The following is a 24,521-nucleotide window of genomic DNA, read 5'->3' on the forward strand; positions in this document are numbered from 1 at the left end:
AGAGGCAAAGCTTTACGCCTCTGAAGTATCTGCCCCAGCCCTGGGATGAATCGTCGCCGTTGGGTTACCCAGAAAGGGGTGACTCCCCTCCGCGGCAGGGATCAGCCCGCTCCCCCTGTCCCTTTGTGGGGGTGTTTTATCAAAGGGCTGCTGCGGGGCCCCCAGTCCCCTGCCCATGGCTCCTTGGCCCGCGGTCTGTGCCCCCAGCCCCGCGGCAGGATGGTGCCCTCAGACTCCGGGGCGAGAGGGAGGTTAGTGCAGCAGGGATGGGACGGGACAGCATCGAGATGGGGTTCTGCTGGCCTGGGGTGGGTAAAACTCGGAGTGCCACAGCAGGGCATGGCCGCTAGGGGGTGCCGGCTGCCCGGTATTGCCCAGACATGCTGCTGTTGGCGGCACTGGGGGCTGAGGGACCTGTCCTACAGGGTGACGCACTGGATCCAGCGCCTACGCCAGGAACCGAGCCGTGTGGGGAGTTAGGCCCTGCCGGAGCTGAGAGTGGCAGCGAAGGGGAGGCCCTCGGCCAGGCCCAGGCTTCAGCCGCTGATGCTCGCAGGGCCCCAGCTGGCTCCCTGGGCGGCGCAGTGAAGCTGCGCAAAGGGGCTGAATCCCAGGTGGGCCCGGGAGCCTCCCCAGAGCGCAGTGGGCACCGTGACCGAACCACTGGGCAGCTCTGCCCCGCACGTCTGAGTGTGTCCATGCTCCCCCCTCCCCCCCGTGCTGTTTGTGCTATCACAGCTCTCGCCTAAACCTACCGGAGACTGAGCGGCCTTGGCCACGGGGCTGCTGGGGAGCAGAGGTGAGCAGGCAACCACCGGCTGCTTCCTCTGGGCTGCGGACCTGTGACTGCCCCGTCAGGGGCGACCCCTCCTGCCCTGGGCTGTGGGCACGCAGGCAGGACTGGAGCTGACTTGTTTGGGCTGAAACGTGCAGACTCAGGCCGAGAGACAAATTGTGCTAACTTGTGTCGATTGAAATACAAACGAAACATGCCCCTGGCCCTGCTCCCACGGCCGGACCATGGGCGTGGCAAGGGGCATGTCCCAGGAAGGGCTGGCTCACCCCTCTGAACGAGCGCCATGTGGGGCAAGGAGGCTCTGTCCCCTGATATGGGGGCCCCACAATCCTTGCCCTCCCTGCTGCTCCCCCGTCCAGTCAGGACCCCCTTATCTGGGCTCAGCACCAGGCCCTTCCCCGTGGCCGTGTCCTAGTCAGGTGCAGCAGGGCCTGGCCATCCCGGGACGGAATTGCAGAGCTGTGAGTGAGCAGCCTGAGCCTGGGGGACCCTCGGGGTCCCCAGAGCTGAGGTCAAACCCGGTCACCTCCTGGCGGTAAACGTAGGCTGGGAATAGCTGGGAATTGGCAACTCCTGGGTCCTGCTCCTGCGGAATGAGGAATTCTGTTTATGGCCAGCGCAGCTTCCTGTTTAGACTGAAGGCAGAGAGTCTCCTACGCTGCCCAGAGTCACTGTGGAGACGTCACGCTCCCTTTCCGGGCCGATTTTCCCGCACGGAGGCTGTTACACCCGCAAATATCCCCATCCCGCTCCTGCCTTTGGGGTGAACATGGGAGAGCTGCAAGCACGAGCACCCGTCTGCGTGTGCAAACATGGCGCCTTGCGCTTGCCAGTGCTCGACTCCCGTCTCCCAAAGCCCCCATCGCTCCTTAGCAGCACGTGCGTATGACGGGCGTGCTGAGAGGCCATGGCTGAGCCAGAGCTCCATGGTGCCAGGCGCTGCACAGGCGCTTTGAGAGACAGTCCCTGCCCCAATGAGCTCACAGTCTAACTAGACCAGATAAAGGAGGGGAAGAGACTCTTGCTCCTCCATGAGGGTCAAAGGGAACAAGCGGGGAGCAAGGTTGTTCCCTACCAGATCCCCTGTGTCACTGCTGCAGATGCCCAAGGACCATTGGCTTGGACCCACTGACCCAGTGGGGGTGGGGTTGTCAGACAGGAGAGGATTGAGTTTCTTTAAAAATGAAAGCTGGGATTCTCCCACAATCCCGTGACTCCAAGAGCTGGGCTTTAAGAACAACCCCGGATCCCTGAGACTCAAGAAGCCCCAGAGGGTTGGCCCCACTGTGCCGTGTTAGGTATTGTCTATATAGTAGTAATGCCATGCACAATCTCGCCATGCCTTAAGAAGAACAGTGCAACCGGTGAGCTGGCAGGGAAGGGCTCTGTAGCACCAGAGCTCCAGGTCACCTCCCCAGCCTCTTGGGAATGTTCCTCCGCAGAGCATGTCCTGTTTCTGACTTGCAGGAACCGAGCCCATCAGCATCCTCGGGCTTATCCTGGGCATCGGCCTGGCCTTGCTGCTCCTGGGCATCCTGGGCTACACCATTCTTAAGTGGTACCTGAGAGGACCAGGCTGGCATCGTAAGTATGGGGCAGTGGAGAAGGGCTTAGGCAGAGGCACATACTGTGCCTTTAGCAGAGGACACCGCCACCACAGTCCCCTCTGAACGTCTCCATGTACGTTCCTGTGTCTGGCTCTGAGCGGGGGCTGCCCCCAGACAATGGGAGCACTGATGGGACAGTGCCCTGGTCAGAGAAGGGGCTCCCGCGGGACCCTGCAAAAGGATTTCACGTTTGTGTCTTTAGTCCAGACCCAAGCCAGCTGTGTGGCTCAGCTGGTGAGTCCCTGTGCTGCCTGGGCATTGCTGAGTGAGACAGGGAGTGTTCGTCTGGCCCACTGAGACTAGGGCCAGGAGCGCAGCATCCGGGGTCTATCCCCTGCGGCATGATGCTCTGCTGATGCCTCCCCAGGTCACACTCAGAAGGGCGGACAGTGCCTGCCATTTCCTGTGTGCACAACAAGCAACCCGTGGGCAGGAATTGCTCCAGCCCCGGGAGGAGGCAGCAGCCAAGCAGCACCCAGCATCTGCCAGAATGTTATGGAGGCGGGAGGTTTTGGACAGGCCCCAGGGCACCCAGCTGTCTTGCAAAGCTGGATCTTTAGTGCCCATGCAGATCAGACGGGAGCTTGGCTTTTCAGATCTCGAATCCCAAAGACTCCTTGAGTGGAACCCTTGCTCCCGAAGGGCTGCTTTGCGGTGTGATCCCAGGGTCTAGGCCGTCCAAAGCGAGTCAGGAGAGGCCAGTGCAGCTGGTCCAAGAGGAGCGCTGGGTGCATTCCGCTTTGGGAAGCTCTGTGCCTGTTCCCAGTGACTCAGACCAGCACACAAAGGGAGGCGCTGAAGTCCTGTAGTCCGCTATCTCCCCATTCATACAGCGCTCATGAGCTCCCAGCCAGGGCCCTGGGCACCCTACCAGCCTGCCTTGAAAGCAGCCAAGCTCTCAGAGCTGGAAACCGTTTTCAGTCTGTTAAGGAAGGTCCCAGTGCTGTATGCTGGAGCAATGCCTGTCAATAGCATACCTGCCTGGCCCGAACCAGAGAAAAGGGCCAGGGTTATATGTGCCTGAAAGGTTTCAGAGCAGAGAAACCCCTGGACTTTAGCTATCCCCACAGAGAGCCTCCATGCATAATTTCACCAACTAGCAAGGATCCGGGACAACAGCATGGCTTGTTTTCAGACAAAGGCAAGCCAGGCTGGTGCTGCGGACGGCCAGAAGGGCTGAACGTGGTGAATCAGCACGGCCCCCCCTCCCGTGCCACTCAGCTTTCCTGGCTGGCAGGAGCTCCTGGCCCCGGCTGGCAGTTAGAGGCTGGGACCATCCTGGAGCAAGCTGGCGGGAGCGAGGGACCTTCTGGGTCAGTCTCTGCGGGCTGGAGTCCAAAGACCTGTGTCACCGGGCTCCTTAGTAGGGTGCCGAATTCCATGTTTGTGGCACTGTCCGGCCGAGACAGAAAGCAGGGCCAGATCCTCAGCTGGTGTAAATCAGCACTGACATTTGCACCAATGGAGCGTTTACACATTCCATTATCCAGAGAGGCATTTTTGCAGGTAAATGGGGAGCTAAAGGGTCCTGCCCGCTGCACTAATTTACACCTGCCTTGAGAGCAGCGGTGGCTTTGTTAACTTGTGCCTTGCTCAGAGCATGCAGTGGCACACACGGCTGCGGGGCTGAGCCATTGTGCCCACAAACGCCTGGACTGTGCTACCCACTGACCTTGTGCCTTTCGCCACTGAGGGAGAGAGTGCGGGCAAGTGAGGAACAAATGGCCTCTAGTCTGAGTTAGCGGCCTAGTGGCCACAGCTTCAGTTGGGTAGATCATCCCCAAGGAGTTGCTGTGTATGAAGCCAGACACCCAGAGGCCAAGCCAGAGCTCCCATGGCTCAGCTTGCCCAGGAGCATGGACCGCCCTGGCTTAAAGGGCAATGGGGTCTGCAGGGTGGTTAGAATTGGGCGTGGGGCAGGCAGGGTTCTGGAGTGGAGGAGTCACTGTCTGAGCCTAGGGAGCTCCCCTCCACACATCACACCATCTCCCTTGTCTGGGTCTGTGATATCCAGCGAGACGCACAAAGCAGGCAGGTCAGGACAGTGCAGGCCGGGAATGGGAATTTCTCACTTACTGCTTCCTAGGGCCGTGTAGCTACTCCATGCCATGGCTACGGGTGCATTGTGTAATCTGCAGGCTGCAGCGCTTCTCCTTCCCCCTAACGGTCTCCTCTCCTCTCTCCCTTTTTTCCTGCCCAGGCCCTAATTTTGTTTTCAACCTGTATCACATCCGGTGAGTATATTTAATGCCCTTTGGCAGGCATGTGCGGTGAATTGCCTCAGGCCTCTCCTGGGGGCGGGAGGGGGGTAGTTCAGCAGTTTCCCCCAGTGTTATCGGCTAAGCCAGGCAGAGGAGGACAGCTAGTCGGAAAGCCTGGCTCTGATCTGGGGGGAGGAGTGGCCTGTGTCCCCTCCCGGTGCGCCCTGGGGAAGGGTTCGGTTTGGAAGAGGTGCTGGTCGCTTGCTCCTCGTGCCTGTACTTTGCGAGTCCCAGGAGTGGGAAGCAAAGGGAGTGCAGGGCCCGTTCCCCCTGGTGCCTGCCTGTCAGGCAGCAGCCCAGCCTCAGGGCCGTGTGCTGACAGGTGGGAGCTGCACTTGGGGCTGCAGTCCCATGCCAACGTCTTGCCAGGTTTCAGCTGCCAGAGCCAAGCCCAGTGCTGACTCAGCTTCACACCCAAATCCCAAACCCTAGGTGGGGTCTGGTCTCTGGACTAGCACATCGGCAGCATCTGGGCTGCGGTTCTCTGGGTGACACGGGGCCCTCAGCTTGAGATGGAGATTCCAGGGTTGGGATACTGGGGCCTGTCGGGGCATTTCTGCATGTAACAAAGGTGGCTCCAGTCTGCTCCATCCATGATAACTATCTGCAGCACTTGGGCTTCTCAGGACTTGTCACTACAGCCCCTGTACAAATAAATCATGTGTGTGGATTAATGTCCTGGAGCGGCTCCATCAGGCATCTGCCTCTCTCTGGCTCCCTTTAGCAGCCTGAAGTCTGTGGAAGTGGAGCTGGCCCCGCCGTTCACAGTCAGCGGCTCCATGAGCAACATGGGAAGTGGCTACATGCGGTTCCATGACAGGAACATGTGATGCTGCGAAGCCAGAGATACTGATGCTGCGAGGTGAGAGGCTGCACCGGTTCATTTCCTCCAGGGCAGGGAGCAGGGGCGGCTGATCATTAGCCATGGGCATCTTTATCTCAGACCCTCCTAAGAATCTCCGTCTGATTCAGCTGCGATATAAAAAAGTCACTTTGAAACTGGGGAGGCGTGTGCAACTTGTAAACCTTGGGCGGGGCAATCCCCTTTCCCTGCAGCTCTTTTCATTGCCGTCTGCTTTCCCCTCCTGCCTTCTCCTCTGCTCACAGGCATCATAAATGAGCTGGAGAAAGGGGTAAACAGTGAGGTGGCAAAGTTTGCAGACGATACAAAATTACTAAAGATAGTTAAGACCAAAGCAGACTGTGAAGAACTTCAAAAAAATCTCACAAAACTACGTGATTGGGCAACAAAATGGCACATGAAATGTAATGTGCATAAATGTAAAGTAATGCACATTGGAAAAAATAACCCCAACTATACATGCAATATGATGGGGGCTAATTTAGCTACAGCTAATCAGGAAAAAGATCTTGGAGTCATCATGGATAGTTCTCTGAAGAAGTCCATGTAGTGTGCAGCGGCGGTCAAAAAAGCAAACAGGATGTTAGGAATCATTAAAAAAGGGATAGAGAATAAAACAGAGAATATCTTATGGCCCTTATATAAATCCATGGTATGCCCACATCTTGAATACTGCGTACAGATGTGATCTCCTTATCTCAAAAAAGATATAGTGGCATTAGAAAAGGTTCAGAGAAGGGCAACTAAAATTATTAGGGGTTTGGAATGGTTCCATATGAGGAGAGATTAAAGAGGCTAGGACATTTCAACTTGGAAAAGAGGAGACTAAGGGGGGATATGATAGAGGTCTATAAAATCATGAGTGGTGTGGAGAAAGTGAAAAAGGAAAAGTTATTTACTTATTCCCATAATACAAGAACTAGGGGCCACCAAATGAAATTAATAGGCAGCAGGTTTAAAACAAATAAAAGGAAGTTCTTCACGCAGCGCACAGTCAACCTGTGGAACTCCTCGCCTGAGGAGGTTGTGAAGGCTAGGACTGGGTTTAAAAGAGAACTGGATAAATTCATGGAGGTTAAGTCCATTAATGGCTATTAGTCAGGATGGGTAAGGAATGGTGTCCCTAGCCTCTGTTCGGCAGAGGATGGAGATGGATGGCAGGAGAGAGATCACTTGATCATTACCTATTAGGTTCACTCCCTCTGGGGCACCTGGCATTGGCCATGGTTGGTAGACAGGATACTGGGCTGGATGGACCTTTGGTCTGACCCGGTATGGCCGTTCTTATGTTCTTATGAGGGGCCGTGCTCTCTGGCCCAGGCCAGGTGAGTCAGGGTGGGAGAGGGCAGCTCTGAGGTGGCTCTTGCTTTTTCATGAAATATTACAGCCCACCCTCAACCCATTGTCCCCTTAAATGGCTGCACAGGACAGGCCTTGTGATCTGTGGGCCTTCAGCCACTGGGCCGGAGGAGGAAGCAGCTGGAGGTCCCTCTTTCCTCAGTCCCACTGCTGCTGAAAACACCCAGCAAATGCACATGAGAACAGGTGTCAGGAACATGTCTGGGAAACAGGCTTGTCCTCTGTGACTGGACATACCTGCCTGTCTGTACCCAGACAGCCTGTCCATTTCACCCCAATTCAGCACTCTCAAGGAGAGTCCTTTCCCACCAGCACCCCAGGGCGAAGCTGCCTGCCAGAAATGCACGTAGACTGGTAACCTAACCTTTCCCCTCTTTCATGACAGGCCACTGGCTCTGCAGAGGTGGTTGCATTCGGTTGTGTGAGCAATATCCGTTTTCCCTGTGTCTTTGCTGCTCGGGTCACTGCTATCCATTACATGCACAATCGCTCCGTCCATCCTCACTGGGCTGGGACGCGGCCGCCTTAGCTTGCATGTGCGGCTAAGAAGGAATCAGAGCAGCAATGTGGTGCAAGTAACAGGCTGGACTTCAGCATCTCACCAGGCTCTGGCCCTGGTGCTCAGACAGAAGCCTGGTTTGGGTCACCAGGGCTGAGAAGAGAGAGTATCCCTGTCCTCCCTGTGCTAGGCCCAGGCTCTTCAGCAGCTGAGAGTCATTACAGCCTGGTGGGCGGGTGGCTTTTGGAAAGCTCCCTCCATTCCCCAGTGGAAAAATCTCCTTGTCCCACTTCTCACTGCTCATTATTGGTATCCCGGTAGCACACCGGGCCCCTGCGAGGTGCTCTACACGCAGGGCAGAGACGGTCCCTGCCCGGAGGAGCCTGCTGTCTCAGGATCACGTGAGAAATGACAGCTGGGCCCAACGGACGTACTGGGACAGCCCAAGGTAACAGCACAGTGATGGCCCCTCGCCAACTCCTCCGGGTGACACCCAGCTCAGAGGTGCACAGCTGATCATCCCAGCAAGAGCCTCCAGAGGGGATGAAAAGTGGATGGGTTGGTCTCCATTCAGCCCTGCTGCCCTGGTGTGTTGCAGTCCCTGGCTGGGAGCAGGACACAAGGACAGGCAGCTGTGGGGCTGCAGACCAGCCAATTAGCCTTTCCCACTGGCCTTGCTGCCTAGTGCTTGGAGAAGAGGAGGCTGCTCCCCGGGAGCCAGGCAGCCACCAGTCTCTCTCTTGTCCTGCTGCTGGCCAGCTTTCCCAGGCCTGGCCAGGGGACTGAGATTTCCCCTCAGAAAATCCCTTGCCATGACCGAGGCCTGTTGGGTGGTGGGAAATCCTGGGTCTTCCCCAGTCTCCTGATTCAATTCCCCATTCACAGGCCTGCCCGTGGCCTCAGCCTGGCATCCGAGGGAAGTGACTTCCTTTCCAACACCAAGCTGCTGCCCGCAGAGTAACAGCTGAGCACTTCCACTTCCTCCTCCGGAGCAGAGCGGTGGGAGCCGCACCTCCCCTGGCCTCAGGAGCAGGGGCTTGTCCACATCTACAGAGAACTGGAAACTGGCTGGAAAACCGTTCCCAGAGTAGTTATCAGTGGTTCACAGTCATGCTGGAAGGGCATAACGAGTGGGGTCCCGCAGGGATCGGTTCTAGGTCCAGTTCTGTTCGATATCTTCATCAGTGATTTAGATAAAGGCATAGAGAGTACACTGATAAAGTTTGTGGATGCTACCAAGCTGGGAGGGGTTGCAAGTACTTGGGAGGATAGGATTATAATTCACAATGATCTGGACAAACTGGAGAAATGGTCTGAAGTAAATAGGATGAAATTCAATAAGGACAAATGGAAAGTTCTCCACTTAGGAAGGAACAATCAGTTGCACACACACAAAATGGGAAATGACTGCTTAGGAAGGAGCACTGTGGAAAGGGATCTGGGGGCTCATAGTGGATCACAAGATAAACATGAGTCAACAGTATAACACTGTTGCAAAAACGAACATCATTCTAGGATGTATTAGCAGGAGTGTTGTAAGCAAGACACAAGAAATAATTCTTCTGCTTTAGTCTGCACTGATTAGGCCTCAACTGAAGAATTGTGTCCAGTTCTAGGCGCCACATTTCAGGAAGGATGTGGACAAATTGGAGACAGTCCAGCGAAGAGCAACAAAAATGATTAAAGGCCTAGAAAACATGGCCTGTGAGGGAAGATTGAAAAAATTGGGCATGTTTAGTCTGGAGAAGAGAAGACTGAGAGGGGACATACTAGTTTTCAAGTACATAAAAGGTTGTTACAAGGAGGAGGGAGAAAAATTGTTCTTGTTAACTTGTGAGGATAGGACAAGAAGCAATTGCAGCAAGGGAGGTTTAGATTGGACATTAGGAAAAACTTCCTAACTGTCAGGGTGGTTAAGCACTGGAACAAATTGCCTAGGAAGGTTGTGGAATCTCCATCATTGGGGATTTTTAAAAGCAGGTTGGACAAACACCTGTCAGGGATGGTCTAGATAATACTTAGTCCTGCCTTGAGTGCAGGCGACTGGTCTAGATGACCTCTCGAGGTCCCTTCCAGTTCTATGATTCTATGGTTGGTTCCATGCTGTGCTCTCACCAGGGGCGGCTGTAGGATTTGCCCCGCCCCAAGCAGGGCGGCGCGCCGCGGGGGGGCGCTCTGGCGGTCGCCAGTCCCATGGCTCCAGTGGACCTCCCGCAGACGTGCCTGCTGGGGGTCCGCTGGTCCCGCGGCTCCGGTGGACCTCCCGCAGGCATGCCTGCGAATGCTCCACCGGAGCCGTGGGACCAGCGGCCCCTCCACAGGCACGCCTGCGGGAGGTCCGCCGGAGCCGCCTGCCGCCCTCCCGCGGGAAACCGCCCCAAGCGCGTGCTGGGATCTGGAGCCGGCCCTGGCTCTCCCTTCTCCATGACCAGGTCCCAATACAACTGCTCTGTGACCCAAAGTAGCTTGCTCTTAACGAGCCTGCTGGGCCGGTACACCCGCCAGTGTGCTGGCTGTAGGCAGGGCTGCCCCACGCGGGGGTGCCGATGGCAGGGTGTTCTTTGGGTGTGAAATCAAGCAGGCCCCTGGACAATTTTGTTCCCAGACCCTTTATTTTCAGGATTGCTTTGCCATTTGCCCAGTGACGGGGATCCCACCCTGCTCTGTTCACTCCCCCGGTCCCTATTGCCCGAGCGCCCAAATGTCAGGCCAGGAGGACTAGACTGGAGTCTTGTAGGACCTGCTCCCATGGGGACAGTCCTGGTGACTCCAGTGGCACGGAATTGGCTAAGCAAGTCTCATTCCCTCCTTCCAAGGGGTGCAGCTTTCTCCACTTCTCTTGACTCAGGGAGCAAGGTACTGGGACCACGGGTCAAACCTGGTCTGCCCCAGGCCCAAAAGAAGATGGGCAATTTCTTTGTGCAAACAGGAACCATCACAGACTCTGATTCCGGTCTGACTCCCCCACGTTTTCCACAGTGCTTGGCTTTGGTGTGGGGTTCTTCCTAGTTTCGAGTGGTCACAAAAGCTGGGGAATTCCTGGGTTCTCGGTTTCTTTGAAAAGGAGCCCAAAAAGCAGACGCTCCATTTCCACTGAAATGAAAGTGTTGCAATTTTTGTTTGTCAAAAAACTTCTCCATCTGCTACGTTGTCTTCAGTTTCTTCTGCTGTGCCCAGCTTCTTGGGCTGGGGAGGGAAACATGTGCCATGTCTGTATTGGGAACGAGCCCTGATTTCAGCCACTGACGCAGCTCCACCCAGTGCAAGCTACAAGTGTAGACTAGCTGACCTGCCTGTGCACCGGCTCAATTTCCTCCCGCTTGCGATGGAGATAAGCGACACCAGTGCACACCTCAGCTTCCCTTGTCTGCACCAGGGCTGGAGTCTGGGGAGATTCTTCAGCGCCAAACCCCACACTGCACTGCTTGGGAGCTGCTGGAAGGAAAACGATTCTGTTCTCACTGTTCTCTGCCGTGGAATTGTTTCCTGCAGGGTCGCAGTGGAGCCTAGTGCAGGGGGCTGGGTGTCAGGAATCCTGCTGTGGAACCCTCAGGAGATGGTGATAATAACGCCGGCAGTATGGCCAGGCCTAGCTCCTTGCTGTCGGGAGAGCGCTTTGAGATCCTCTCTGGAGCAGTGCTAGAGAAGGGGACGTGCTGTTATTTTGTTTGGAACTGGGAGCTGTATTTTCACACTTTGGAGCTGGAGTTGTGAGCTTTCCACCACTAATCACTTATGCAAAATACACTGGGGCAAAGGCAATTAACTCCTTGTATGCCAGGATCTAGTGCCTGGCAAGACCCATTCATCGTTAGCATGTGCATGTGAAGAAGGGTGGCAGGGCCCTGTGCTGAACTCTTTGCATGGTACAAAATAAACAGGGAACGTAGAAGACTCACAAGCAGAAGTTTACAGAATGTGTTGATGGGCCACAGAAATTGATAGTTATTTTTGTACAGACGGGGAAAATGCCTTGTACAAAATGAGACTGCGACAAACTTCCTTCTTTAGTGAAGCAAATTAACAACCATGGAAATTTGGCTGTACAACACGAATAACGAAAGCAAATACTTCAGAAAAGCCCAAAATGCTTGTTCATGGTTTTCTGGTTGCCCGGTTCAGGACGTGAATGTCCCTTAATATTCACCGGAACAAAGGCCAAGGAGGCAGGATTCCCAAGTTACCCCTGCACTGGGCATTGGCTCCCTCCATCACCTCAGGAATGGCATTTCCCCTCCTTATGCCTGAGTGAAGAACACTGACCTACCTTAGGGGGATGCTCCATTCATTAAAGACCCTGAGGCATCAAGCTGTAACAGCATTGTTCTGTCTACCTGAACACTTCTTGTCATGGCAGTGGGTTTGGCATGCTTCACCCCACTGTGGGCGAATGTGCTTTCTGTGCAGTGACTGCTATGGAAATGTATGGGCATTAGGATAGGTTATCTGTGATTGTCAGCTACATTGCCAGCAGCAATGTCAAACCGTGGGTCATGCCCTTGCGTCCCCAGCTGCAGAGCGTTTGTGCTCTCTTGCAGAGGCATTCAGCTCGCTACAGACTTTTCAGGGAGGAGGCTCACGAACTAGAGCTGGGGACAATCTGCAAGCCATGACAGTGTTTCCAGCATGAGGGAGGGAGCAGCAGAACCAGCTTTCCTTGCTCTGTGCACTTGTGTATTCTCTGCATCTTTTGGGCTGCAGGGGGTTTGTATAGGCACATGCCATAAGCAGAGTTTTTGTGACACCTCCTCTTCTGCACTGCAATGCAAACCTGCCAATAAACATCATCATCATCATCATCAAGAGTGACCACCTTTAACTTGCTACAAATGCATACACTCGGCTGCCCCAAGAACACAGAAATAACCCTAGGAAAGTGCCCTGTGGCAGTTTGGTTTTGCTAGGCAGGTAGGTGCCCTCGGGGGATTGCGTGCAGGTTGCGCAGGGCAGAAGGGAAGGGATTCTTGAACAGGGCATGTTTTGTCAGAAAGAAAAACACACATCAAAACTAATGGTCTAGTTCAGCGGAAGGAGTGAGAATGGAATCAAAACAGACTAGCTCCACGGCAGGGTTTGCAGGGGAGCAGAGCTACAACCACAAGAGAAGGTCTGCGAGAAGGGTGCTAAGTCTGAGAGTGCAGGAGATCTGCAGCTGCATTGAGCTGGGACATCAACAGGAAACAGAAGGGGTAAAAGTCGCAGCAGGGGGAAGAAGCTGTCCTCGCTCCTGGCCCCCTTCTGGGGGTGGGGTGCTGTGTAAATACTCGTGAGCGCAGTAGGACTAGAGAAGTGCAAGAGAGGTGACTGGAGAGCTACAGACTGGCTGCAGCACCTGGGGGCTGGGCTCTGTGGCTTTTTCGCTCACTTCCTGCACCTGAGAAACTGGTATCAGCCTGGGCCTGGAGCCAGCCAGAGGGAGTGTGTTCAGCCCTTATAGACCAGATTAGTGAGGCCAGATGAAATTCGCCTCCTTCCTGCCTGCCCCCCAACTCCTCGGGGTATTGGCTCGGAAAAAGTGTTTCTTAAAATTGGTATTCTTTATTATTTGTATCATTGTAGCACCTAGGACCCCCAGTCATGGACCAAGACCCCACTGTGCTGGGCACTGTTCAAACACAAAACCAAAAGTCGGTCCCTGGCCTAAGGAGCTGACAATCGAAGTATGAGACTGGAAACAGTGGATGGATACAGCCAGGTGGCGAGGTACGAGGACCCAGGGAGACAGTGTTATTCTCTGCAAGGCGGGAATGAGGCTGGCTCTAATATCCACCTTTGCCTCTGGGGGTGGGAGGTTACTAAATGATAAAGGACTCCCACAGGTTTCTCAGCTGGATTCCAGCCCTGCACAGAGCTGCACCCCTGTATTTGTGTGCGCACGTCTGTCTGCCTAATTTGTCCATCTATCCTAGCGCGATGACTGATGGCTTTGTAACAGCAGAGGCCACTCCCTTTCCTGTCTTCTCTTACCCGCCCCCTTCTCCGTGCTCTGGTGGCTGCACCACATACAGCTCATGCTGAATGGTGGGCCTGGGACATTGGACAGTGGACACAAGGTATCCCGAGCCGCAGATTCTCCTTGTACTTCTAGGCCCCCTTAAATATTTACATACTTTAATCTTATTGGTTGGTAAGCATCCACATTTAGTTGCACACTGTAAGCCTGTTGGTTGAAAGGAATTTGCACATGTGCAGTCCTGTTGGTTGGGAAGAGTAAGCACAATCATTTCCATACTGCAACCTGATTGGCTGAAAAGAGAGGAGGCCTCAAATGAGAGCACTTCAGGGGCAGGCACAGACAGACATACCAGAGATGTGGGTATATATGGTTATGTCGTTATTCCGTTAGGGGAGGGTCTTTTCCATATGTGGAAACCTGCCATAAAGAGACCACTCAAGGTGCTAGCGAAAATGAGCCCTAATTAGCATTTCTCTTTAGCCAACGCTGGAATTAAATTATGAAGTAAGCCCGCTGGAAGTGGCAAAAATAGGCAGAAATGCTGCTGGCATGAGCTAGTTGCAACTTCCTGCAAAAGTCAGATGTAACTATCCTCCATGGCTCTAGCTGTTTGATAACATAGGAAAATGTGCAACGCTGGTGGAATTTCCTCTGGAACTGAGTTGGGTCAGTTCCTCCTTTCATTAGAGGAACTTCTACTCTGTCACTGAAAGGAACAGTTTCATCCAGCCCTCTGCCAAATGCTGCACAGTTTAAAAAAGGAATTAAACTTGAACGTAACAAGGGGAAACTTCCTGTTGTTCCGATAAGGACTATACTAATAGAGCTGATTCATGGTATTACTCCAAAGTCCTACTCATCAGCTTGTGTTTAGGTAACCGGTTTTACTGAAAAAACCCACAGTGAAGTTTCTGTGAAATTTGGGTGACTCTAGGAGAATTCCTGAAATGCCCTGGTAGGAGTTTAGTTTAACCCACAACAAAACACATTTTGACCTTTTGTTGTTTCCATTTCTAAATATAAGAAGAGCGGAAATGGGGTGGGGTGTGCCATTGCTTTGTAGCTTGTTTCATCAATTAAATCTGTGTGACATGAAGGTAAAATTACTCCCATTCAGAAGGGAGAGGGGTTGCTGTGACCTTAAGAATCTCTCCCTGCCAACGGTCAAAGGGTTCACTGTTGGGTAACAGCCACTCCTACCAGGCCTGACAAACACTCTCCGCCTAGCACACCTCTTTCATGGGCTGAGTCCATCGATGATGTCATGTGAGGGCTCTAATAGAAGACGTATGTCATGCTGATGTGCATCATCAGCATGAGATGTGTGGAGGGATGTCATTTAAGGAGTTGAGTATAGGTGCTGAAAATACCTTTCAAAGGCTGTCACCAACCAAGAGAAAAACAGGTTTCTTCCAGCCAGGAGGTAGGAGGTGCAGGTCTGTTGGAATGGAAATTGAGCTTTGTAATGGACGCCCTATTTCCATGGGACGTCTCCTGGAGGCTGGGCAGTCAAGAGGGACACAAGACACTGGAGAATGATCCACAGGCAGTTGCCCTGTCTCTGAGGGCAGACAATGAACTTTGAGGAATAAAACGGGAAGGCAGAAAGACCCCTTTTATCTGGCACCTGAGGAGGCAAATGGACAGCGCATGTACAGTCATGAAACCGGGATCTCAGTCAGGCTTGGCTAAAACGGGGTGAGATGAACGTCCTTAGACAGATGGTTAGCTGCTAAGTTTAGTCTTTAGAAAGCATGTCATGGCTTTGTTTTATACGTAACCATCCTGTTTCCATTACCCTTAATCCCCGGCGCTACAGTTTTAATCTTATGAGTGTTTTCACTATAAATGGATCTCAGTGCTGTGGTGTTCTATAGGAGCTGATCCAGAGTTGAGTTGTCCAAGCTGTGTACACTGTTCCCTTGGAGACAGCAAACCTGGTATTACTGTGAGCGTTCACCACACAGGGGTCTACCGGGGAATGCTTCAAGGGGACTTCGGTGCATGTATTGTTAGCTTGCAAGGCAAAGGAAGGGCCTGGATAGACCTAAGGGAGATGGTTTGGGGGCTAACAGACTGGAGTTGTCAGGGAGCTGACACCCAGTTAAGCACCAGCAAGTCTCTTTTGCAGGAGGAAGGGGTGTAACACAAGATGACTCTCAGTGCTGTCCCAGTTGCCCAGTTTGCACAGGTATAAACACGACAATTGGTGCATTCCCTTTTGCTGGTGATTTGTCACCGAATACTCCAAATGTACAGGATTCGCTTGGGAAGACCGCATTCCACTGCTGCCAGCTTATGTGGAACAGCAGAAGAGGAGCTGATTATCTTGCTCCTGTTCCTTCAGTTCTGATCTAAAAATTCTCTTTCTCGTGTGCACAGTAACTGCACAATGTTGCAGTTCCCTGCTCCCTAGAAGGGAAAACCCAACTGTGGCTTTAATACTCACACACAGGTAGATACACTGAAAGAAATAACACCATTTGTCTTTTATATATTTAAAAATTAAATAACATTTCTTTGAACGAAATAGGCAAAACATTTCCAATAGTCAACACACAACGCTCATAAATATGTCAGGGGTCTTGCTGCTGCTAACAGCCCTTGCGTGAGAAAGGAGAGGAAAAGGATATCTCTGGGCCCCAGGACTAATGTCCAATGCAGAAATGCTGCACCATTGTAATACAACTTACTGTCTCTATCCTTTTCTCCCCACAGACACGTTATATATTTCCAGCAGGGGAGAAACACGTTCTCTGTCTGAGTGGGAATGGGTGGGAGAAAGAGTGTGCGAATCTCTGCCCTGAAAGCCCTGGCCAGCGGCTCTGTTTGATGGAGGCTGCGCTTGTGCATGGGGGACACGCAGCAGCTGCCTCAGCTCAGCAGTTCTGATGTCAGCACGACTTTCATGGTGTTGGGAATAGCTTATCACAGTAGCTGCCCCCACAGGGACACCGCTACATGAGGTAGTTAAGAACAAGTCCTACAAAGAAAGCCTGCTATGCTCGCAGCTCCCCTTGTGACACGTCACTCAGTCCAGGAGCAGACTCGCCCCAGCCTGGCCTATAGGCGACTGTCCTTGCATTCAGACCCCAGCAGGCTCAGAGAGTCGATTTCCAGGCAGAGCTGCTCATTTGAATGTAAGCTGGAGATGAGAGGCAGGGTGCCCAGCAGGTCTGTGTTGAAGATGCCCAATGCAAAGGGCACCTTGGGGAGCTCGGGAAGGGATTTCGAGGGCACAGAAATGCCCAATGCCCCATAGTTCAGCAGACTCGAGCTGTTGCACTCCAGCCTGCTTGTAAAACCCTGGGAGCCTGATTCCCTAGCGAGCACCGTGTCTGCATTGCCGCAGGCGAGCCCTGGGGACACCTGCTTCAAATAGCCTTTGGCTAGGGCAGGCTCAGAGCAACCCATCTCCAGCGTGATGTCTGTCCCACCAGGGCTTTGGGTGGGCAGCTGTCCCTCAGCTCTGTCCTGCTGCCTCTCTACTGTACCCTTCGTCTGCTTCAGGTACCCACGAAACTCCACAGCCTCCTGGCTGAGTCCCCTGGCCAGCGGGGAACAGTCACACTCTCTTTCACGCTGGTCCTGCGCCTCATCCACAGATGTATAGTCCCTGCCACTGGAGGAGAGCGTCAGGCACAGGGAATGTCTCGCCAGGCTTATGCCACTGTCGTCACTCCCTGGCAGCTGTCTTTTGTAGTCCTGGCTCTCTGAGCCCGAGAACTGGCTGAGGCCAGAGGAAGAGTCTTGTAGGCAAATGCCACTGTCAGTGCTGGTGCAACTGCTGTCGCCCCCTGCTAGGCCTTCCAGCTCCAGCAGGTGTTCGTGGTCATCCGGGGAGGTCAGGAACGTGCAAGCCTTGTCTGGTGGCAGTTGTGCCGGGCTGGAGCCGCTGTCTGTGCTGTGGTGCTGCACGGTGTCCTTTTGGCACACGGAGAGTTGCTGGATTAACTCCTCATCGAAGCGCACAACCACGTCCCTGGCCCCGAAGGGGAAGTGCTCGTGCTCTGACCCAGAGGGTTTTAGGAGAGATTTCTGGGCGGGGCGGAAAGAAGCAGAAAGACGGGTTATCTGGCTTTGTTCCCTCATCCCCTACTTGGCTCACTCCCCACATCTACACCCACACCAGCACTCGCCACGGGGGCAGCGCTCGGCTGCTGGACCCATTGCAGCCGCGGATCTGAGCAGCCCCAGCTCCTGCTGACGCCCTCTGGAGCCACCCAGGCTCTGCATGTCTGATAATTAGGCCCAGGGTGCCGCAAAGTGGGCAGGAAGACAGAGGCACTTTGGAAAGCAGGAGCAGTGTGGACTGGTGGCAAGAGCTGAAACTAGACCCGGGGCCTTTGAGTCCTGGGTCAGCACCCTGCCTCCTGGAGAACACGGCTCCCGCAGCCTGGGAACCGAAAAGCTCTGTGCTCACGCAGGCCGGCGATGCTGTGTGGGGCAGGGATCTGCCTGCCCACTGCACTTAGCAACACTACGCCAGAGGGACCCTGGCACGCCCGGGGTCAGAGCGATGCTCATGTGGCCATTAGCGCCTGGTTGGCTTACCAGTATGGCTGGTGTCCTCACAGGTTGCTTTATATATGCACAGAGTAGGAGAGTGCCCAGGAGAAGAGTGGCTGAGAAAACGAGGAGAACGATGCCAACACTGACTGATATAATCCCCGTGCTCTCTGGAAAGGAATAGCAGACTGGAGTTAGCAGGCCATGTAGCACAGGCTCTTGAGTCACACTGCCATGGCCTATCAGGCAATTGGCGCACATGGCGCCCTCAGAGAGAGGGGACGTGAACCGTGCTGAGGCTCTGACAAACAAGGTGTGCCCATCTCTAGAGCCTTCGATCTGAGGAGCCCCAAGGACTTCACAAACAGCCTCCTGTGAAATAGGGGAATTATCCCCCTTTTTACAGGTGGGGAAACTGAGGTACAGAATGGAACAGTGACTCACTCAAAGGTGCTTGGTGAATCAGTGGCACAGCATCTCTGGGTCCTTTGCTCAGTGGATGAGCCTCCCCCCCACCCCCAGCACCGAGGGAACCCTAGATTAGACTGGCCCTCCAATGTGCCATCAGGGCTTTGTAACATTTCACAGGCTTATGTCCTTAAAACATATCAGTGTGGAGCTCGTGTGTGCGTGAGATCTCTGGGGGGCTCGTGTGTGCGTGAGGGGGAATATCTTGGGGGGGTTGTGTATGTGTGACAGGGAGGATCTCTGGGCATGTATATGGCCTGGCTATAGGATTTTGGGGCTCCTCAGTAGCTTTATTCTCCAGGGACACATCACCACAATCTCTTCTTCCCTCCCACACAAATTCCTCCAGCCCCTCCTCCCTCTCCGCCTGTCCCTGTGCGCAGTGGCTATTGCCATATGCTATGCACAGGCAGCAGCAGCAGGACCTGAGGCTGGATGCCCCTGACCTCCCAGGACGTGGGAGTCATCTCAGCCACATGGCTCTGGGAATGTCGTGAGGACTCCAGAGCTGGCCACATGGCTCTGCTGTGTCCTGGTGGGGTCCCTCGAGTGGGGAGGCTCAATACCACCTCAAGAGCATCCTCCTTGGGGGCGCTCTCTGGGGCAGTCTCCCTTGTGTCTAAGCTCCACGTGGTGCACAGGAGGGTCTGGGGAATGGAAGGCATCAGGGTATGGCTACAGCTCTCTGATTCTGAGAGCTGTTCTGCACTGGACCCAGTCCCAGGCGTGAGTTAGAGCAGCCCAAAAGCTGCTGAACCGAACGTCAGCAGCATGTGGTCCCCAAGGGTGGTCCGCATGGCAGCTGAGGAGCAGGCAGGGAAATATCCAGCAGTGGCTCTGCCGGAGTGATGGGTGGAGCTCAGACCCACCCAGGTGGTAACAACAGACCAATAGACCCAGCATGTCCATTTACCGTCCTTCTTGGGGATCGTGACACACTTCTCCTCGGTCCGGATGGAGGGGACTGGCCTGGAGAGGACACAGGGCTCTACACTGACGCAGTACTGCTCGCCCCACAGGAGCATGGGGATGTCAAACTCTTCTCTCCTCTCCACCTGCACCTGCTGAAATAGTCACCAGAAGGACTGTCACCTTTGGCAGGCTGGGCACTAGTGACCAGCACAGAGCGGCCTGGGCTGAGGCTGCAGACCAGAACCTGGGGAGTTTCTTCACCTGATTTGGCCCCTGTGGTTCTGGGTCTGAACTGGGCCTGCTTTCCGGCTGGCTTGGGCATGTCCTGGGAATAGCCAGGCATTCCCGTGAGCAGCTGATCTCATGAGATTCCCACTTTTCCAACAGTGCAGATAGCTGAGGGTGCAAGTATCGCCTTGTGGCTGGGACCTGGGGCAGCAGCTCAGGACTCCTGGGTTCTATTGCCAGTGTTGTCACTGACCTCCTTGACTTTAGGCAAGACACTTATCTCCCTGGGTCTCAGTGCCCCATCTGTAAAATGGGGTTTGTCTCTTACTCTGGGTCTGTGCAATGGGGCCTTGCTCTAGGGTGGGGCCATTAGGTGCTATTGCAATTACTTGCACCTGATTCCTGGATTGGCTTCAAGTCTGAACACAGAACCCCTTGGCCCGAGTCTCACTCTCTGTCCGTATTAGAGCAAGTCAGAAATTTAAAATGTTTCTCTTAAAAAATGTTGCCCTTTCAAAGTTGTTTTCATTTTACGGTTCATGGTCAATAAATGTTTTGGTTTTTGTGAAATTCTTTATATTTTTAATTGAAATGCTCATTCTCATTTTTTTCACTGACCGAAAACCGACTCAACAAAATATCCCAGTGATGGATTTGGGATCTATTCCAGTACAAGTGTTGATGAAAACCTCACAACTTATTGTTTATAAAAAAAATTCAATATTGTTGATTTTTTTGTAAAAAAAAAAATAGTTTAAATCATGGCAATTTTTCAACTTAAAAATGTCGTGTTCAAAACATCCCAACCAGTTCTAAGTATGAAGGCCATTGACGCTGCCCCCCAGCCCCATGGAGTCTGGGGGATACAAGTGCTGGCTGTCTTACCTGGAGATTGTCTGACGCCCGCTTGACATACGTTCTGTATTGTCTACCATACTTTTGTATGTCTTTGAATGAGACAGTCTCGTTCCCCACTCTCAGGATCAGCTGCTGCAGGCTCACGTGGATGGTGTTGTCTGTCACAGACAGACTCACATCTGATAGACGCAGAGTAGCTGGAAAAACATAATACAGAATCTGTGAGAATTGTTTCTCTCTTATGCCGCTCACAGAGGTTAGTTCTTAAAGTAATCACAGGAGCCCAGTGTCAGAGAGCACTTGGCCCACATGCATTTCAAGTTCTGCTCTCTGATTCGATTCGATTCGATCCAAGTTCTTAGCCCACCCTCCTCATCCTAGCATCTCACCCCTGGCAGTAGTGCATTAGTGACGTGACTAACTCCTGTCACATGAGGTTTGTTCAAACTAAACCAAAACAGTTTGTCAGAATGAGCTCTGCCACCCTGATTCTCCCCCGGACGCTCTTGAGCACCTTGGCCAGAGCACGGGCTGCGAGTGCTTTATGAATGCAGCTGTCATTACTAGCACTTACTGACCTGAGTAATCATGTGGCAGGGGCCAGGCTCCCCAGCTAAGCAGAAATATAGCTCTGACACCAAGCACGTGAAAGCTATTTGCTAACAGCTAAGTCAAGTTTACAGCATGCAGTTTCATGGCTATGGATTTTAGGGTCCAGAAGAGAAAATGATGGGAAAACCCCAGGTACCTTCTTTTGGGGAAAAAGCGTTCGTCCTGGTCCAGCCAGAGGTGCGGTTTCCAGATACTGCCCTAACTCTTGCATAGTAGCGTTGAGAAGGGTCCATTGTCTGGTAGGTCAGATTGCAGAAGTGCCCAGAGATCCCAGTGCAGTCTGGAACAGCCATCCAGGGAGACTTACCATACCTGTGGGGAGAATGCCACTCCTTAATGAAATACTTTCTGGGTGTGTGAAGCATTAGGGCCGCTGGAAAGTTAACACAAGATTTCTATGAACTGATTTGCACATTAAATATCAGAGCAAGTGTAAAGCAAATGTGAAATATGCCTTGTGACTTGGGTTTGAGAGGAGATTTCATCTCCCTATGGTCCTGGGTACTTACAGCTTATATTCCACTTCATACAACATGTCGCTGGAGTGGTTCACTCCGGGTGTCCAGTGCAGTACGTGGTTTATGATGTCAGCAACAAATCGCACTTTGCCTGGTTGGGACAGACTCTCGCCTGCAGGAAGGAATCAAAAGGGAGAGTTTGCAACAGGCCAGTCCTGGGGAGGAGCCAAGGGGCCCAGGTGCATTGTGGGGTGTGGTCTTATTGCAGTGATGTGCTCACCTCAGCACACACTCCAGAGCTGGGTCTGGGGAGATGTCACTGTGGACAGGAAAGTGGGAAAGTTCCAGTCTGTCTTGGAAACCCAGCATTTGAAGCAACAACCCTTTCATTCTACTCATCCTCTAGCAGGGCCCAGAGCATCCTTCTCCGACTGACTGTCTCCTCTGCACTTAGCATGGAGAAGACACAGACCCTCTCCACAAACAACAACAGGGATGAAATCTGCTCCCCCTGGGAGCTTCTGCAAAGTATTGGGTCATAGTCCATAAATATCACCTCCCCAGGAGCAGCTACATCATCTCTGCATCAGCTGCTCTGCTTTCTCCCTCTTTCTATCAGGTTCTGTCTTCTGCTGCTCCACCTTCCACCCCAGTAGAACCTTCCTGAGCTTCAGAGCCCCACATAAGTAACCCATGAACAGAGTCATGACTGCAATGCCAGCCATATGGTCCACAACCCCCTAGTCTCTCCTGCTGCCCTATATGGTGTCCTCAAGCCTCCCGGGGGCTCAGTGTGAGCTGCGCGTGTTTGACTCCATCACTGCACCTGGGCTCGCTCATTTCGAAGGAAACGGAAAGAACATTTTAAGCAGAGTGCTGAACTCTCAGTGGTCACACCCTGACTGTTAAACTCTGAATGCCTAGGGCCAGCAGCTCAGCCTCATGCCACCTTCAGTGACTTTTAAAATATCCATTAGGTGCTGTCCACGCTTAACACGAAAGCCGCAGAGTGAAACTGCAAGCAAAGAACTTGTGAAACCTTTCTTTCTTTCTTATTAATGCCAACAAAAAAAAAACAGAGGTGAGAAGCACCAACTTGTGGTTCCATCTTGAAAATTTATAAACAAATGTTCACAGGTTTCTGAGTTGGGAAATTCATTGAAACTGGCTCTTTACCACAATTTCAGTTTTGACAAATCGGCACCTTTTTCAGTGGTAAAAACTTTTTTGTTGAAAAATTCCTGACCAGTTCTAAACAGTATCCTTATTTTGCAGATAGGAAAACTGAGGCCAAGGGAAGTTAAGGGACTAGCCCAAGATCACCCAGGAAATAAGTAGCAGAGCCAGGAATAGAACCAGGTCCACAAATCCTAGTCTCTTGATCAGTCACTGGACCATGAAGTGTTGTGAAGAATATTTATTTAATATTTTGACTGTGCCTTGACAATTAAATTGTTTGATGTTATCCTCTTCCCCCTCTTTGACTGAGGAATGGTTATCTGACACTAGTTTGATGAACTTAGAACCACATGACAGTTATTTGAAATGACACAGAAGTGCTGTACTTGCTAGTGACCGATTATGGTAAATGCAGAGAGATTTTCAGAAAAATCCCAGTCAGAGGAAACCCAGTTCCTAGCCTTGACTAGGTGAGAGTGGCATTCTAGGGAATGGGCGTGGAGAATGGATTTTCTAACCAGACAAAACACTGTCCATGGAATTTTTTTGGAAAGAATTTCTGGTCACTGTGTTCCTTTCTGAAGCTGCTGTGGGTTTAATCCAACGGAGCTGGGCAAGCCCTGGGTATTTTGATTTGTGGGCTGTGGAGGGACAGCATCTTCCCTGGTGTAGCGAATACAAGCACGAATACAATGGCAAGTAAGACCACTCAGAGGAGGAACACATCTGGGAATGACTCTACCCTTCAGACAAAACCTTAGGAAGGCTGGTCCAGTGGTTAGGGTGAGATTCAGGACACCTGGGTTCAATTTCCTACCCTGTCACAGACTGCCTCTGGGACCCTGGGTATAATGCCTTACTTCTCAGCTTGCATCCAGCCATCCTGCTGCTAGGTGGAGGGGAAAGACCTCTGGACTCCAGACACCTTGTGTCTTCTGAGCTATAACATTTCCTGGTCCAATGGCAAAATATTATCAGCTAACGGCAGTCGCTGCTTTCCTGTTTACCTCCTTTGCAGCAGCCGCTGTTCAATAACAAATATGAACCCCCCACCTGCTCCCGAAGCCATGGTGCACCAGCACTGGTGAGCAAAGCTCAGGAGGGCTGGTGACACTGACTTCACAGAGGGTCATTGCAGCGACAAGGGGCCATGTTCACAGGGAGTTGGGGTCCAGATTAGCATTCCTTGAATGGAGACAGACGATGTACAGGGACAAATGGGGATTTCAGGCATTGAAGATGTGAAGTTCAAGCAGAGGAGAGAGTGGGGGACAAGCTATCTACACCCCTTCCCTCCGGCCGCCCTGCCCGTGTCACCCAGAGAAATCTTATGTGAAAGCAAGGGTACAAATAAATATGAATGAAATATTAAAAATCCCAGAGGTTCCACACACTTGCCCCTGCCCCCAGCCCACCTAGCGAAGCTCCGAACCCCAACCCTGGGCTGTGAATCACAGCGCTGAGGAGGGAAGGGAGCAGGAGACCCCCTAGATTAGCATTTAAGAAGTAGGGAAGTACCTGGCTGCTGATTAAGGGATGAAGATGGCTTACCATATATCTGCAGGCAGAGGGACACCAACACCCCCACTGTCAGTGCTGCGAAACCTGGTGCCATCCTGGGAGCCGCATTGTCCGCAGGTGCCTAGCTAGGAGAGCAGAAAGCAGTGATCTCTGTGGGTTTCGCTAGCACCCTTGTTTTTCCTCTGGGTGGCTGAGCTCAGTATGACGTCTGAGGGGGCGTCAGTGTAACACCACAGCTCTTCTGCTGTTTCCACATTTCTCTAGTTTCCGCCCACTCCTCTGCAGCTGATTTGTCAACAGCCATTGGGTATTTCCTCCAAGTGTCCCTGGCATGATTTGTTTCAGACCTTTTCTATGAAAAACTGCTAATTAGAGAAAAAAGAAAATAGCACCAAATAGTTTACCCACCCCTTGGACAACTGTCCCTTTGCTATTA

At 52.7% G+C, this 24,521-nt stretch overlaps 2 protein-coding genes across 3 annotated transcripts in view; one reads left to right on the plus strand and one right to left on the minus strand.

Moving 5' to 3' along the window:
* SMIM35 (small integral membrane protein 35) overlaps positions 1-13,328 on the plus strand; it is a 34,727-nt gene extending 21,399 nt beyond the window's left edge. The window contains exons 2-5 of one of the 2 annotated variants that reach the window (XM_044996759.1): positions 2,264-2,380; positions 4,604-4,637; positions 5,389-5,526; positions 12,944-13,328. In XM_044996759.1, the coding sequence (XP_044852694.1) occupies positions 2,264-2,380; positions 4,604-4,637; positions 5,389-5,494 (257 nt within the window). In that variant the 3' untranslated portion in view covers positions 5,495-5,526; positions 12,944-13,328. Of the gene's footprint in view, positions 1-2,263; positions 2,381-4,603; positions 4,638-5,388; positions 5,527-7,270; positions 8,536-12,943 lie in introns of those variants that run through there. The other variant, XM_044996758.1, reaches the window with a different exon arrangement.
* Positions 13,329-15,814: 2,486 nt separating this feature from the next.
* On the minus strand, positions 15,815-24,272 carry IL10RA (interleukin 10 receptor subunit alpha). The gene is made up of 7 exons (XM_044997342.1): positions 24,116-24,272; positions 21,437-21,557; positions 21,064-21,239; positions 20,343-20,512; positions 19,231-19,381; positions 17,895-18,019; positions 15,815-17,378 (listed from the first exon to the last, which is right to left on the minus strand). The coding sequence occupies exons 1-7, from the start codon at positions 24,177-24,179 to the stop codon at positions 16,404-16,406; spliced, it is 1,782 nt and encodes a 593-aa protein (XP_044853277.1). The 5' UTR covers positions 24,180-24,272; the 3' UTR covers positions 15,815-16,403.
* Between the last annotated feature and the right edge of the window lie 249 nt (positions 24,273-24,521).

The sequence above is a fragment of the Mauremys mutica genome, chromosome 22 (genome assembly GCF_020497125.1).
Source record: "Mauremys mutica isolate MM-2020 ecotype Southern chromosome 22, ASM2049712v1, whole genome shotgun sequence".
NCBI classification, from domain to species: domain Eukaryota; kingdom Metazoa; phylum Chordata; order Testudines; family Geoemydidae; genus Mauremys; species Mauremys mutica.